Genomic DNA, 18,200 nt, shown 5'->3' on the forward strand with positions numbered 1-18,200 from the left:
GCACAAAAGTTTTGATCATGTTCACAGGAACTTATGTTTCATTCTTGGAGGCTAGGGAGGCATGGGGATCATCAAGACACATACACAAGCCCAAACACTTTGTCCCAAATGAATTGTCCAAGCACTATAAGAGAATGAAGCATAGAAAGTACTTCAAGAACTCAATCCACTTTAGAGCCCCACTAGGGAGGAATCTTGAACGATTCTTGATTTACAAATTTTATTGTAACTCTGGGCCATGTGAAGGTGAAAGGGGCTTTTGTTGATCAAGAGTATATTGGAGGAATTGGAAGCGCACAAATTCATCTCAATCAGGATGGCTAAGCTCTTAGATACAGCTTGTTTTTAAAAGACCACTCATTGTGGTGTTCTATTGCACATAGTTTCTGGCCCTAAGATTCTTCAAAAAAATGTATCAACTATCAAAGGCATTTTTGAAGCCCAAACATGAGAGCATAGGTGTTGATGAGAATTGAAAATCGCAAACAGAATGGCATTTGATCGAACCAAGAAAATTATCACCAACTATCTACCCATAAGTTGGGCTTACAATATCCAAATTTGAGTAAGGGCCACTCTTTCAACTCCTGCAGTGGCCAAAAGATATACGTCCTACAGCACCGTACCCATTGTTTCACAAAATTACATACAACAAAATTTCAAAAGCTTGCAACTTATGTTGTCTTCAACTAAAATAGGCAATAAAAAATAACACTAAATGGGACTTAAAAAAAAGGAACAGGTCTCAGGTTCAATTTTCCTAAGAGGCACTTCAAGTTATATCTCCTAGACACTTTACACATTGTTTCAGAGCATTAAAACAGAGCAAACTTACAAAACCTTGCAAATTGTGCTGAAAATCAGGCATAAATGGCCATAAAAATGAAATTAAATGTGGCTTCGTAAAATAAACAAATCTCATAATCAGTTTTCCCCGGAGTCACTATAAAATACAACTCCTGGGCACTCTGGACAGTGCCCACTGTTTAGGGCAATTAAATAGCCCAAAATTTCAAACCCATAAGGTAAAATTGATAATTAAAATAAATATGGGAACGGAGCATGTCACAAATTGATATTTTGTCCATGATTTTTCTGGTTTATGATTGTGTAACCAACATTTTTCGCAATACATTTTGAATGAAGGTTTCACTCATCTTCAGGGCAGCAAGAGGCAAAAATATAAAAATGTTGCTGAAAAACAAATACATCTATCAAATGTGTCTTTAAAGAAGAAACAGGTCGCAGAATCAATCTTCCCTAGAGTTACTTCAAATTATAGCTCCCAAGTCCTAAGGCAGCCCACACACTGTTTCAGACCATTAAATAGGAAAAAATTACAGAAGCTTCCAAATTGTGCCTCAGTTCAGGTAAAATTGACCATAAAAACAAAATCAAATGCATCTCTAATGAAGAAATGGATCTTGGGTCCAATTTTCTGCAGTTACTTCAAATTCTAGCTACTAGGGCACTCATGACTCTACACAATGTTTCAGACCATTAAAATAGAATAAACTCGCAAAAGCTCACAAATTGTGCTGTATTTCAGGTAAAACTGACCATATAAATAAAGACAAAATGCTTCTTTAAAAAAGAAACAGGTATCAGGCTTAATTTTCCCCGGAGTCACTTCAAATTATAGGTCCTCTATCCGCACACTTGTTTTTGACCATTGAACGAAAAAATTTACAAAAGCTTGCAAGTTGTTATAATTCAGGTAAAACTGACCATATAAATAAAATATTTCTTATTTAAAGAAGAAGCAGGTATCAAGTTTAATTTTTCCCGGAGTCACATCAAAGGTCAAATTATAGCTCCAATGCCACTCTACACAGTCTCAAACCAACATCTTGCAAATTGTGCCCTAATTCAGGTAAAAATGACCATGTAAGTAAAACAAAATGCTTCTTCAAAGAAGAAACAGGTATCAAGTTTAATTTTCCCTGAAGTCACTTCAAAGTATAGCTCCCAGGGCAATCTGCACACTGTTTTGAACCATTGAAAGAAAAAGATTACAAAAGCTAACAAATTATGCTGTGATTCAAGTACATGTGACCATAAAAATATAATCAAACACTTCTTTAAAGAAGAAACTGGTCTCAGGTGGAATAGTCCCCAGAGTCTGTAGAAATTATACCTCCTAGGTCACTCTACACACTGTTTTGGGCCTGTAATAGAATAAAATCACAAAAGCTTGAAAATTGTGTCGTAATTCAGGTAAAACTGACCACGAAAAGAAAATCAAACGCGTCTTTAAAGAAGAAACAGGTCCCAGATTCATTTGTTCCTGGAAAGACTTCGAAATAAAGTTCCTCGAGGACTCTGCACTGTTCTACGCCATTTAATAGTATTAAATTACAAAAGCTTGCAAGATTTGACATATTTCAATTAAAATTGGCCATAAAAACAAAATCAAATGCGTCTTCAAAGAAGAAACATGTATCAGGCTCAAGTTTCCCCGGAGTGACTTCTACGTATAGCTCCTAAAGGAGTCTGCACAATTTTTCCGACAATAAATAGAACGAAAATACAAAATCTTGCAAATTGTACAGTAATGCAGGTAAAACTGACCAAATAAAATCAAATGCTTCTTTAACAAACAAAAAACACAGGCCTTAGGTTCAATTTTGGCCGGAGTCGCTTAAAATCATAGCTCCTAGAGCGCTCAACGCACTGCTTCGAAGCTTGAAATACAAGAAGTTTTCGAAAGCTCGCAGATTGTGCTGCATTTTAGGCGAAATTAAACATAAAAACAAAATTAAATGCATCTTTAAAGAAGAAACAGATCTCAGGTTCAATTTTCCCCGTAGTCACCTCCAATTATAGCGCCTCGGGCAATCTAAGCACTATTCTGGATCATTAACTGAACAAAACTACAAATGCTTCCATATTGTGCCGTAATTCAGGTAAAACAAGCCATAAAAATAAAATATAGTGTGCCTTTGAAAAAGAAACGCAAGATCCACAAAATAATATTAATTGCACATTCCAAGAAGAAACAGGAGATCCACACCTGCTTGTACTCAATTTCGATAGTATAAACAAGCTGAATATGGCTGAGATCGTTCAAGTCCGGCCTCGACACTTCGACTACGGTTGCCCGGGGCAATTCCTCGAAAATCCGCTCGCCTTCGTGCCGGTGGAGATCCGACGCAGAGGGCGTTGGCTCGCTCTGCATCTGAACGTACCGGGGACTCGAACCCGAGCCGTAATGCTCCGAAATTCCTTCGCCTTTTCCCATTCTGACTTTAATTAAACCAATTCTCGACGCCTGCGGGCTTATTGAATCCTGAGATTGTGGCAGTGACTTTGCAGATCCCACCCTTCGCCTGAAATAAGCGTCCGAGTTCCCGCAGGCTCAATCCTTGAAGAGAATTAAAAATAATGAATATTGAATGAGGTTTCCGAGTTAAATGGAGTTAAATGGTGCAGCCCACGCAAGCCAGCGTTGGCGTGCTTCGAAGGAACTCTGGAGTGCAATTTCTTCCACCTTCATGAGTTGCGAAATTGGAGAGATATATGTCTTAAAACTCTCCGAGGGTTTGAAACTTGTCAAGATAAAATAATCATATATATTTACCGCTGACATCTAAAATAATCACACATATTATATAAATGGATAAATATACTTAAAACATCCTATTGAAGGAATCGCATCTGGAATGCAAGATTCCTCGAAAGGATTTAAATAAACCAATTTATTGCCCTTTGCAATTATAACTGGAGATGGGAGGTTGTGCCTACTCTGCGCGTTAGTCAACATATACCTTTCGGCTTGCTCTCTTTGGAACACGCGTCCTTTAAGTGGCGGGCGGCCATCGCCCATATGTTGGCACATTGTCTTTACGGAAAAAAATGAAAAATCCCTAGCTGCGATGTTTCAAACCCATGAACGCAAGGAAATGGTCTTGTTGCTTAGATCATTCACGCGAGGGTTGATTTTTCTAACATCTTTTTAGATCGTTGGTTTGATAAACTAATTTTCTTTGTTTTAAGAAAGTGATAAAATTTATTAGATTTTGGTGGTTAATATATTTATTATAGGTTGGGTTTAATATATATATTTATTTATTTATTATTATTATTTAGGTTATAGTAAAGTCAAACATTAAATTGGTGTAAAGATTTTTTTGGTTCTGGAATAAAAAGTTAAAATTTATTAGATTTTGGTAGTTAATCTGAATATGTTGTGTTTATATATATTTATTTATAAGGGAGACACTAAATTGGTGTATAAAAAATTTTGTTTGTGGGACAAGGGGCCAAGCTAGACACTAAATTGGTGTATAAGATCCGCAAACACCAAATTTGTGTATAAGATCTCTTTGTTTATGGGACAAAGGGTCAAGTCAGACACCAAATTGGTGTATTAGGAAAACATGCATACTCTATCCCTTCTAGTTTTGAACCTTTGGTCTCTTAGAAAAAAACACATACTCTTAACTATTAGAACCACTCAAACTGTTATATAGATTTATATATAAACTTATTATTAATGGTATAGATATAATTTAAAATAAATTATTAATAATTTCTAAAGAAGTTTAGTTTGCATTTGTGAAATGTTTTAATATTTTGAATTATTAATATATTTCTTTAAATTTAAAAAATATGTTTGTTTCAATCGTCATCATTCCAAAAATCAACTTCAATAAAATTATATGTTTTTCAATAATATTCATTTTATGTATTTTTTTAATAATATTTATCATTAATTTTATACCTAAAACATTTAAAATTTAACATTTTATTTTAAAAATAACTATAAATAATATGTATTTTTATTTACTAATATTATTTATATTATTTTATTTTATCTTAAATTATTATTACTGACTTATTTTTAAGTTCTCATTAATTTATGTTTAAAATCTTATTCATTTTTTCAAGAAAGGATCATCATCATTCTATTAACAGAAAAGATGTACATTGTGCGCGTATATAGCGTTAGATGAATATATATTCCCTACATTTCTTACACTTATTTCTTCTATCATATGCATTACCTCCAACTGTAACTAGCTAAAGACCAAATATTACCTCTGTTATCAAATCTAGAAAAAAGCTAGAAAGACATAGAAACAATAGTCGATACATGACACAAAAATGCACCCGACGTCTCAAAACAATAGCAAGTTTGAATATTATGTAGACAAAATTGTTGATCACATGGGGTGTCGAGGAATACCATGTAACTAGAAAATGCCCCGAACTATGCTCGGAATTGTTGTAGAAGGCGATGTAATATATATCCCTAAGTGGCCTATTGATGTCTTCTTTTGATAATTTATCAGCAACAATGTTTTGTTCCTTGTAGATATGTCTGAAAGATATGTCACTAAACGATCCATGATCACCCTAATTCTCTTCATCCAATTTATAATCTTGTGTGGTGCAAAAGAAGATTGTTTCTATATCCAATCCAAGACCACTTTGGAGTCTCCAAACACCATCAGTGTTTCGATATGGAGTCGCTTCGCACAAAAGAGGACCCCCCATAAAACAAGTACCTATGCACGTGTATTTGTGTCAATTCCACTATTCTAGGAAAAATGATAAAGGTTGCCCGATTGTAAGACAATATAAGCACCACTTTCGCACATCCCATTGCAAGTTGAGCCATAAAAAAAACTAACAGGGAATCTGTCCCAAATCTATCTAAACTGTAACTATCGATCAGTGTTCATGTCCTCCATCAGACCTATTTTCATTGTAATAAGCAGCAATCTAAATGCAAGTCATGTGAATGTCCATAGGGGCCGAATCAAAGATACACATGTTCCTACTACGCCAAATACCCCAAAATATATAGAAAGGAAGGGTGTGTCGTCCTTTGTATTCTGTGAACCATTCCCAAAGGCATTCATCCATCAATGAACAATCCCAATTGGCACATAATTTTAGAATATCCATTACACCCTTCGATATGGAGGTAGCGAAGGGGCTTTTTAAAAATAAATGTTCTACATCCTCATAAGCCGATACACACATGGCACATCTCATTCATAATAAAGTATCTCATGCAATGAAAATTAGTGGGTGTACATATATATAGTTAGTTAGTTAGTTAGTTTTATAATTATTGTAGGTAAGAAGACTAAATATTTTATGTTTTGTTTTTTTATTTTTTTTATAATTTGGTAAAGAACAATCACCAAATCTACATTTTAAATTTATAAAATAAATTTGTGAATAGATTTAATATTCTCTATTATTTTTACTAGTTAACATCATAATTATTAAGTTGTAAGAGATTTACACCTACTTGTTTATATTTATCAGTGTTTAATGATTATGGGGTTAAAATGGATTTATTATTAGGTCATATAGTTAAAGAAAGGTGAAGATATGAACAGGCACGATGGAGTCTAGGTTTTCTCTAAGCACTGTTTCTTCTCATGTCGCCACCACATGGGTTCAAGGCACTGATATAGCCCATGAGCTTGTGCTTTGGAGGCACAAATGGATATATGGTTTCTATACAAACAAAAAAGAATTTCATTTGTTGTTGATGACTTCAAAGGTATTGTCCCTTACAGGATTTTTGTGTGTCCGTCCTTCGTGAGCATTTGTGGTTGTACTATCTGCTGGTACCGCCTCTTCACCTTTGCATCATCTCTTTCCTATTCACATTCTCAGTTTTCTCTTATGGTTTTCACTATACTTGTTTGGTAGCTGCTTTCAATTGAATGGGTGAATGTGCCTTTTTCATATTTGTTGCCTTTACGTCGGGTTATGAGCACAGCAGAGATGGGTGCAACTCAATCTATTATGTCCCCTCTAGTGGTCTCCCATTGCGGGGTTCGATTATATCTGCCCAGATATGAGACCCCATCTCCTTAGGTTGAGACTAATAAGAAACATTCATTTTAGATTTTTATTAAAAAACTACAGTGGGAAATTTCAGTTTTTTGGTAAAGGAATCTCTATCTAACAAGGCTTTCAAACAACTTATTTAGGAAAAATGGGGATTGCCAACACACTTCCAAAGTCTTCAATTTGAAGGGAAGGTTTTGCAGGAACCCTTATAGCTAAGAGATTATAGTATCGTAAGAAATTCAAATATTATGTTGAACTCAAGGTTGTGTGGGGGCGTTAATGGGAGTTAGGGCTGCAAATGGCTCCCCTGTCTCGTTCAAATAAGCAGTGTAGGAGAAATCCTTCTATGGAGGTAAATCTCCCTAAGGTCTCCTCTCTTTTCTCTTCTCTACTCTATACACACACACACACACACACATTTAATGCCTAGACTCGATAACTCTTCAAAAACATGACTATTGAGTCATTGAAGGCGTAGTGCTCCACGGGGGATGGTCAGGTCAAGCGAGCACAATGGGGTCGTTCACTCTCAGTTTTCTTCCAACAAAAAAAGATATCATATTTTCTTTGAATCACGAGGTATGGAGGTGTTAAAGGAGATGGGTACACTAGTTAAACTCCATTGTATTGATAGGGGAAGAGCATCTTATTGAAGAGAAACTAATGAAGTGGCTACGCAGTTGAGTGGAGCTTGGAGACATAACTCACGTGTTGTGAGCAAACTCGATTATCAAGTTCTAGTGCATGTGTCCATATTGTCATGTCTTCATGTGTGTTTCACTTATGGTTATTTCATGCTCTTTATGCAATTCGTTTTAAATTCATCAAAATAAAGGTCCCAAATCATAGGTGGCCAATTAAATGCCACTTTTGAGCTTGGTTGTTTCGCCATGCAACTTATGCTCCCAAAACTCTGAATATGTGTCCTCTCTCTTAGTCCGTCACTTTTTCACAAATTATTATTTGCAATTCTACATAAAAATATTTACAAGAGGGGTCACCAAAAAGGGCTATCACATACTCCACCCCCTTAGAGGAACACCATCCTCTGTGTTCTATACCCAAACACAAAATTTACGGAGATCTTTATATACATATAACACTTTTACATTTACATGTATGTGTAGATTTGCCTAGCCAACAAACAAATATGGGTATCATACCCTCATCTACGTAGCTATCTCCCATGTGGCTTCATCTAGTCCAAAGTGCTTCTACTGCAACTTGACTCGCTTAATTACTCAATTCCAGAGCTCGATCTACCTCTGATCTAGAATGCACAATGGCTCTGGCTGGAATTCTCCCCTGGATTCCACTTGCACAATAGACCAGTCAACAACATGATTAGTATCACGCACATACTTTGTAGGTAAAGAAATATGGAAAAAGTCTTGAGCCTTTGCTATGGGTGGCAAGGCCAATATGTAGGCCACTAGCCCACTTTCTCCAAGATTTGAAACATTCTACAAAACCTTAGTGCCAACTTAGCACATGACCCAATACTTAATGAAATTTTCCTTGGTCTGATGCAGAGGTAAACATGTTCCCCCACTTGAAACTCCTTGTGCATGCTTTGTTGATCTGCGTAGCTCTTTTGCTTATCATAAGCTATCTTCAATTTTTGTCTTATAGCAATTACTTCTTGTTCCATTTCACATATGTGGCCCAATATGCAAGTTGTTCACTATACCATTTCAACTAATAGGTGTGTTACATTTCGTGACATAAAGAGCCTCAAATGGATTCATTTCTAACGATTCTCGACACCCATTGTTGTAAGCAAACTCTACCAAGGGTATGATTTCTTCTCATCTCTTAGGTTGATACATGACATGCTTTTTGAGCATATATTCGAGCACTTTGTTGACTCTTTCATTATGCCCATCTGTTTGAGGGTGGTACGTTGTCCTAAAGGCTAACTCTGTTCCAAAACTAACAAACAATGCCTTCCAAAATTTTGATCTAAATTAATTAGCATCTTGATCTGAAATAATCTTCTTGGGTACACCATTAACCTGATTATTTGTTTTATAAAAATATGGGCAATGTCACCTGCTTGGTGAGTGGACATGATATCTACAAAATGTGCTAACCATGTTCAACTTATCTACCACCACTATTATGGCATAATGTTGCATAACTTTCCTTGGCATCTTAGTGATGAAGTCCTTTGAAATGACTTCCCACTTCCACTCAGGAATGGGGATTAGCTTTAGAAATCCGAGTAGATGTCTACACTCCACCTTCACTGTTGGCACTCCAATCATTCTGCAATGTACTTAGTTGCATCCTTTTTCATACCTAACCAATAATACAACTTCATAGTTTTTATCATTTTATGATGACCTGGATGACCTGAATGACCTGAATATACTCTTTTATGGAATTCATCCAAGGTGAGCTTCTTCAAGTAGCCCATACATGGTATATACCACCTATTTTTGATATTTATCAGCCCATCCTCTATAAGAGAGTAGTTCTTTCCCATTGCCCCTTCATGATCTTACTGCAAGTGTTATTTCACTTACTGGCAGTGTTCATCCTACTGTATTCCTTCTTTAATATTTTATTGGATGTTAACTTGACAAGAACTTATAGTTTCCACATGAGTTATATGTAGCCTTTTGTTGAGTGCATGAACTACCCTATTTTCCTTGCCTTTGATGTGTTTGATTTCAAAATCGAACTCATTGATCAAGGCTAACTACCTTGCCCATCTCACATTCAACATGGACTGATCAAATAGACACCATAGCCCTCCATGATCTAACATCAGGGTAGATTTTCTTCTAAGGAGGTAATGCCTCCACATTTTTAGCACATGCACTATAGCTACTAATTCCAAATCACATGGGACATAATTATGGTTGTGTTCATTCAACTTTCTCCATTCATTGCATACTACCTGCCCTTCTTGCATCGAGACCCCACCGAATCTTTACAGGCATCTATGCACACCATAATTTTTTTTTGGGTTTGTTATCCTTAATATCGGTACATGTGTGAGAAAATATTTCAAAGTTGGTTGCACACTCAATCGTCCATTGAAATTTTATTCCTTTCTTTTGCAACACTGTGATTAGGTGCCCAATCTTTGAGAAATTCTAGATAAACCTCTAATAGTAACTAGCCAATCCCATAAAGGATCTGACTTCTGCCACATTATGAAGAGTAGGCCACTCCATTTTTTCTTTGATCTTATCTAGATCCATTATTATTACTTCCCTGGAAACAATCCCAAATATTGATTTTGTGACTTGAAGAAGTCACATTTGATAAGTTTTACATAGAGCATGTGCTCTCCCAACAATTGCAATACAACCACAAGATGTTCTTCGTGCTACTTTATTCTTTAATAAACCAATATATCATTCATAAAAACCAATACAAACTTGTCCTTTTTTGTACTGAGCACATTTTTCATTAAACACATGAACTTTGTTGGGAATTTGTAAGCCCAAATGACACAATCACAAATTCATAGTGCCCATACCTAGTTCTAAACATTGTTTTATGGATGTCTTCATCCTTGATGCGTACTTGATGGTACCGAGACCTCAAATTGATCTTTGAGAAGACCACAATTCCTCTCAGTCGGTCAAACAAATCATTAATCCTTGGCAAAGGATATTTGTTCTTGATTGTGGCTTTATTGAGTTGCCTATAATCAAAACACAACCTTAATGTGCCATCCTTGTTCTTGTAAAATAATATAGGTGCCCCTCGGGACGATAAGTTGGGTCTGATGCATCCCTTGTCCAACATCTCCTTTAGTTGTAATTTTAACTCTACTAGTTTTTGTGTACTCATTTGGTATGGTGCTTTCGACACTATTGTTGATCATGGAAATAACTTTATGGAGAAATCAATTTCAATATTTGGGAACAATCATAGAATCTCCTTAGGAAACATATCCCCAAACCATTTTAAATCTAGGTGCTCTTCCAACCTGTTGCCACTAGTGTCTAAATCATTGGTCGCTTGGACAAAAAACATCTTACATCCCTTCCTACTACACCACTTCAATTACAACATTGTTATTCATTGAATTATCACTGGTTTTAATTTTCCTTGCACTGTCATATTTCCCCCTATGTTGCTAAGACATTTGATTGACTTGTTGAAGCAATCGACTTTGGTCCTATGTCTTTCCAACAAGTCCATGTCGATTAATACGCAATATGGGCCCAATGGTAGCAGGTTCAAATCAACTAAAGTGATCATGCTGTCAAGTATAACTGGGTATGACTTGACCACATGCTCGACTCGTTTCTTAGTCCCCATGTCCAATTGGAATAACCATGATTCCTCGTGTGCTTTCCTCGGTAATGAACACTTTTCTGCAATATTGGGGCTAACATAATTGAAATTATAAGTTGTGTCTATCAAAATTGAAACCAGGTGATTATTAATCATACTTTCCATCTTGATCACAGATGTGTGGTGATCAACTTGTTGGTTATCTAATATAGCATAAATTCGTGGCACACTCTAAGCCACATCCTTCATGGTTTCTGCTTATTTTAAATTGTACACTCTTGGAGCAATTCGCTGCCTCTGAGGACAATCTTTGTGCTTGTATTGGTTATCTCCACAAGTCCAACACTACATCAAACCTCCTTTAGACCTCTCAACTTCCTCTCCTACAAGTCTTGGAAGTCGGTCCTTATTAATAATAGTAAAAGTCTTCTGTTAAAACTTACCCTTGGCTACGGTGCAAACTTCACACTTCCTCTTCCTGGATAATGTCCTACAAAATTATGTCCTTTGCCTTTAAAATTGGCTTTCCCTTCGTCCTTTAATCAGTCTTCAAATCAGACTTGTCCTTGGATTGTTTGTAATAACACCCAACTTCTTGACGACATCGTCTAAGGTTTTAGGCTTATCAAATTCTATTTTGTCCCAAAATTCCTATGGTAGCCCATTGAGATACCTTTGAATCTTCGTCTTCTCATCCTTGATGTAAGATGCATATCTCAATGCTCTCGGAATCTGGTTGTATATTCATCAACTAGCAACTGCACTAATTTGTGCTCACAAAACTCCTTGGCCTTACTCTCATAGTACCTCTCAGATAGGTACTTTTTCATGAAATACCTCTCAAAATCTCCTTCAGGAAAATTCTCTCTGATATCCTTTACATTCCTCAAATATTCCCACCAAATATCAACCTTAACCTTTAGGTTGAAGATGGCTACTGTTTCCTTCACATTTTCAGAATAATTATGGACCTTGAAATAATTCTTCATTCCTAACAGTCATGCCTTTGCTTCCTCAACCTTCTTTACCTCTCCATCAAATGCAAGAGGATTCGCCTTCTTAAACTCTTCCACCATGAAATATTTTTCATTCATTTTCTGTTGATAATACCTTTTGGTTGCAGCACTAGACAGTTGCTCATGATTGCATGTCCTCCTCTCCGGAGTACTCAAAGGAGTTCCACCTCTCATTGCATCCTTGCTTACCTACCTATTACTTTTCTTAGACCCGCTGCCTTCTAGACCACTAGTCCTCAACTCATGTTTCCAGAGTCTTTATGAGCCCGATCTAAACTTGTAGTTGGCACCTAGTTCATGTTGATTTTGTCGATTTGATAAGCTTTGCAGTATGACTGCATTTACTTCTAATTGCTTTTCCTGGGATTTAAAAACCTTTTCATTGTCATCCTTGCAACTTCTTAGCTTATCTCTCAGACTTCTAAGAGCATCCATCTAGTCAGAGGAACATTCTTCTCTCTTTTTCTCCACGAGTCATGTTCATGTCCATCCTAGGACCTATCAGTGCTATACTACACCATTCTGCTACTCATTCCTTTTACTCTTGCTATTTAGTTTGTTGTCTTCTTATGTGTTGTCATACACATACAACCATTATCCAATCAAAACATAAGAAGTCATATTTACCATCTACTTGGTTCAACTGCAATAAGTCCATTGATATGTGGTTATCCAAACTACCAATTCTCAAGTTAGTATGTATGTTAGAAAATAATGTTTTTATCAAAAACAAACCTCACATACATTATGTAGTCCACAATTCAAATGATACAAGCAACACACATCAACAATTAATATAATTATTTCACTCCATGCCACCCTATAACAAAGTTGTAAACTATTTTTCCTAGGCCCCTTCAGTCCAAGTGCTGAACTTGAGCATTCTATTAGCTCATAGTAACATAACTCAAATCTTATTTCCAAAGTTCCAATATTGAACTTGGCTCGGATACTACCCTATAACACTCCCTCCCACCTCCTAGCTCCTACTAGACTAAATGGGAGGTGTTACTTTGCTCTAAAAACAACTTCCATGGTCTCGATATGGAAATGGGGTAGCAAATTTCTCGCTCTTCCAAAATGAGTGAAAATAACTTTGGATAAAACCATCGTGTTCAGTGCATTAAGAGATTTCCAACGATACAAATTTTTCCCCAATCAAATGCTTGGATCAAAAGATATTCCCTTTTAAGGTTTCACCACTTAATGTTGGCACATAGGCAAGACCTGCCATGTGGCTTCCACATGGAACCTATGTGGAAAACCCACCACACTCAGGTGGTTCCACATCATTTTGGCACCAACACAAATATGACTTATCCCTAGTAGCATTTTCCACGCCTCCTCGCTCATAGGCCCACAAGTTCATTCCCACCGCATGAAGTAAACCCATTTTTCATTAAGTTGGGTTCTTTAGAATTTTGGCTCTTCCATGAAGCCACACTTGTAAAAACTTCTAAACCCCTCCATATCCACTCTAGCTCTTATTGGCACGCACCTCCATCCTGACCCTCATCTAGACCTTACTGCCTCTTCCTCTCGCACTTGTCTCAAATGTGCCAGAACTCTGAGCTAATCTGATTTAAATCCAACCCACACTTCCTTTAGCAGTAAGGGTCCCACCCCAAACTTTTATCTAATTTGACTTGCAATGAATTCTGACCCTTACTCCACATAGAATCAACCCCGAAGGCCCCATACCAGGTATGCCTTATCTAGTCCAATAAACCCCACATTAACTAAAATCGGCCCATTTAGTGTCCAGTTTCGGAACAACGTAATATTCTCCTTTCCTTTTGAATGCCTAAACTCCCGAACCTATCCGGGTTTTCCTACGTTCTACTCAAATACAAGGTAATTTCAGCCTTAGTAACTCAAAGGGATTATCTAAGTTTTTCTCAATCACTCAGGGTTTAAACCAAGATTCTACCAAGAGCGTAGTTACACCCAAGATATGCACAACCACTATAATTCACATCAATACATGAACATAATGAACTTCAAGTGTTGACCATAATTAGAACACATCCATGACAATGTGAACCTACCTTCCACACAAGCATCATGTTCAATCCAAATCCATGGCTAATGTACTCTATAGTTCCGATTATAGTAGCACCAGACCTATCCAACACTGGTCCTAAACATTTCCATCATGCCTCTCACCATACCCATGCATAAAGGCATTATTACATTCATTGCTCCAATATTAAGGAAATATAACAACCAGTTACACATAATAGAGATCCATATATCTCACGAAAAGCCATATACAGTTCATTAACAACGAAACTTTCTAATGCTCAACACAAAAATAATCTATTAATTCAATAACTAAACCATAAAATTCCACACACCATAACATTTCAACAAACTTCTTAACAATAATCAATCATGCAAGTAGCCAATAATATATCAACAATCATAGTAATCTATCAGTCCCTCATATCATGAGTACAACCATGCAACACATCTCATTGCAAGCCCATACACGAATACTCATTCTTTCATTAACAATGTTGGTACATTCTTCATTATATAACAACAACATTTGTCATTCAAGTGCAACAAACATACATAGAGATACAAGTAAGCAACTTATATTAACAGTTAAATGACTAGCAATAAGAGAGGGACTTCAACTTTCCTCCCAGTTATAGGTTAGCTATAATGTTGCCTTTCTTGTAGCTAACCACCCTCGATCCATATTAAGAGTATGAGGAGTGAAGTGCTTAAGGGAAATTTGTACTAGTCATTCACAACACATGGGAATCCAAAGCACATAGTGCCTCCACCTGCAATCCGACAAGAGTCCAAAGATCACATTGTCTCCACCCAAACAGTCACTTTCAGGAATCCATAGCTCAAAGTGCCTCCACCTATAATCTAGCAGGAGTCTAGAGATCATAGTGGAGTCTAGAGATCATAGTGTCTCCACCCAAACATTCACTTACATGAATCCAGAGACCACGATGTCTCCAACTGATTCACACTACAAGAATCCAGAGCCCATAATGGCTCCACCTGTAATCCAACAGGAATCCAAAGCACACCATGCCTCCACTTGATAACTTTCATGGGAATCCACAATCCATCTTCAAGGTCTCCACCTGTGAAAACACCAAGAGAAGTCCCAGAGTACCCAATGTCTCCACCTGTTGAGCATAAATCTAGAGTCCACCATCATTTTTCCTTTTGAACACCACAACTTTAGCCTAAGCTTCCACCGATATTTTCCAGTTTTGAACATGCACTGCTGCTAATGCACTCTTCTTGTTACCGTGTTATCATTGTGTTGGGATCTCTTCTTGCCTTTCTCATCATGCTTGTGCTTGCTAATACTGCACTTGCAACTTTTCTCTTGAGTGCTTTTCTTGTGAGAGTGTTCTCTCGTCCCTTTCTCTCTTCTTTGTCATATATCGCTCGTCTCATCTATGTGAGTAATTCTCTAATGTCCCCTATTCTTGCTACTTTACATACTCTCATATGAAATTTTTTGTAGCGTGTAAACAAAGACAACCCATCACATGAGGGCAAGATTAGCTATTCCTCTTGCCCATAGACATTTTAATGTATGTATCAATTTTACATTCAATTCATCAAAGAGACAGGTGGCCAATTAAATTCCACTTCTAATCTTGGTTATTTCCCCAAGCAATTCCCAAGAAATTTCTCCTTCTAGAACTATGAATCCATGTCGTTTCTCTTAGTCTAGTCATTTTTATATTTACAAATTATTATTTGCAATTATACATAAAAATATTTATAAGAGGGGTTACCAAAAAGGGTTGTCGCAAAAGGTATAAGGACCTGATCAATGAATGGTAGGGGAAAATTGTCCTTCAAGGTAGCCTTGTTAATTTTTCTACAATCTACAAACACTCACCACTTATCATTCCTCTTAGGTACGATAACGAGGGGTGAAACCCACTTGCTACTAGAAATAGGATAGATAAAACCTGCATTAAGTAATTTCTAAAGCTCTTCCTTAACTATATACTTAAGGGCAAGATTCATCCTTCGTTGGGGTTGTTGAATAGGTCGTGAATATTCCTTAAAATAGAAATGGCGACTACATAATTTTGGATGGATTCCTTTGATATTAGTGTAGTCCAATGCAAAAGCACCACTATGCCTTTGTAGTATTTCTATAAGTCATTTTTGTTGGGCAAGTTCCAATCTACCAATGGTATTTAAGGTTTTCCTGAGAAAAATCTAAACAAGGAGAACATGTCCCTCATAGGAAATAGTTGGATGTGCCATGTTATCCTTTTGCTGAATTAGTTTAGCAAGTTGAGTAGTTCTCTTGAGAGTGCCTCTCTAGTGGATGTGCAAGAGGCAAGGGGTTTGATGTGTCAGGTTGATTCATAAGGGTGCAAATCAAATCATCTTTAGTACTTTCTTTAAAAATTGAAGCTTGGTCAAGAGTAAGGAGAGGTTGAAGTTCTTCTTTATCACTATCTTTGGGCTAAAGTGGATCCTCATAGTTAGGAATAATATTGGCAGGGTGTAAGGTCCCACCTTACCAACCATCAGTATTATACTAAGGCTAACTCAAAATGCGATATTATTTTATTTTATTTTAAGATGTAAAAGTTAATGCAAGGTCATAAATCTATAAAAAAAAAAAATCATTGGTATTCTTTACACTACAAACTAATTTCTACTAACTAACTAACCTGTGGTAATTTTAATCTTCTCATTAAAGCTACAGGGTCATGGTTTGTCAAGATCCAAGACTTACAACCATAAGTCTTAAAATCACATTTAAACGATAGAGTCTTTAGTGGGATAAATTGTATCAATCTTTACAAACCACAATTTCCAATAAGCTAATTGTTCATTCGATTGCAATTAAATATGTTTAAGAGTGACTAATTTGATTTTGTTCTAAATAGTATGCCTATGAATTATTTGGTAAAACAAAGGAAAGAAAAACAAGATAATTCAACTTCTAAAGGAGTGGTTTCCAATGATTATGAATTCAAATGTGAGCTAACAATTACAATAATTCACCTACCCAATTTGACTTCCGTTGATTTTTAATTCAATGGAATCATCATGCTTATTCATTGAGATATTTCCAAAAACACCTTGGTTACAAATCCTAAATTCACTTAGTCATATTTATAGACAATTCATAAATGTAATTAGCTACAACCATTGAAGCATTATGTCAAACAGTTTGCAAGCATGAAATGTACAACCATTGAGGCATTTTGTCAAACACTTACAACCATAACCCTTAAGGCAATTTCACCACAATTAACTAACATGAATCTAAGATTACATAAATTCTTTTTCATTGTCAGTAATGCCAATAAGTGAACCTAATACATAAGTAGAACTATCATCCATCTTCATTGCTTCATATACAAAAATTTAGGCACATAAATGACTATAAACATTTAAGAAATTTTACAAATAGCTCGCAGCGATGTAGCTACAGCCATTGGAAAATTTTGAACAACAGTTAGCAGTCACAAAACAAGCTGCTAACTATTAAACTATCAAACAAGCAGTCACAAGTTATTTAAACTATCAATGTATTAACCATTGAGACTTTAAAACAAGAATTCCAAGTTTATATAATAGGTTGGTTTCATAAATAGAGATTACCAGGTAAACCATAGCTAAAAAAAAACAGCGAAACAAAACACTAGGCAACAACAGTAAATCTGTAAAATATACCAGCTTAAAGAACCAGATTCTGAAACTCTGTTTTTTGAAATCAAAGTTGGGGTGACATGGCCATATGACACATATACCTCCTGAAGTTATAATGAATCGAAACAGAAATTCTCATAAACGTGATTCTTTAAAACAACAACTAAAAACAAATTCCTACTATCTCATTTATCACTTTTGTCAAACATATAATGTGCAAACTTATCTACAGCTGTAAAAAGAGAAGGAAAAACCAAATTTATGCTATTAATATGTTTTCATAAAACTCATGGCAGCCTGAATGCTTCAGCCATTAAGACATGATGTCAATCAACTTGCAACGAAACTGTACAAAAACAAACAAATCAAAACAAAACAAAAAAACTTATATAAAAAAAAACTACAGTTATTGCAAAATTCCTTCAACATTTAGTGTGC

At 36.1% G+C, this 18,200-nt stretch overlaps 1 protein-coding gene across 1 annotated transcript; it reads right to left on the bottom strand.

The window, feature by feature from the left end:
- Positions 1-2,469: 2,469 nt before the first annotated feature.
- LOC149174945 (phospholipase D zeta 1-like) lies at positions 2,470-3,706 on the bottom strand. The gene is made up of 2 exons (XM_089422722.1): positions 3,014-3,706; positions 2,470-2,723 (listed from the first exon to the last, which is right to left on the bottom strand). The coding sequence occupies exons 1-2, from the start codon at positions 3,239-3,241 to the stop codon at positions 2,622-2,624; spliced, it is 330 nt and encodes a 109-aa protein (XP_089278848.1). The 5' UTR covers positions 3,242-3,706; the 3' UTR covers positions 2,470-2,621.
- Positions 3,707-18,200: the final 14,494 nt, after the last annotated feature.

Source organism: Pinus tabuliformis, chromosome 4_1 (assembly GCF_031772625.1).
Source record: "Pinus tabuliformis cultivar Carrire ecotype Pingquan chromosome 4_1, CPIR1, whole genome shotgun sequence".
Lineage (NCBI taxonomy): Eukaryota > Viridiplantae > Streptophyta > Pinopsida > Pinales > Pinaceae > Pinus > Pinus tabuliformis.

What these genes read in the sequence shown, in the direction of transcription:
- LOC149174945 (XM_089422722.1), bottom strand. Translation starts at nt 3,241, where the DNA reads ATGGGAAAAGGCGAAGGAATTTCGGAGCATTACGGCTCGGGTTCGAGT. An exon ending in TCGAAATTGAGTACAAGCAG is followed by an intron (nt 2,724 to 3,013) that starts GTGTGGATCTCC and finishes CCTAAAATGCAG; the next exon opens with CACAATCTGCGAGCTTTCGA.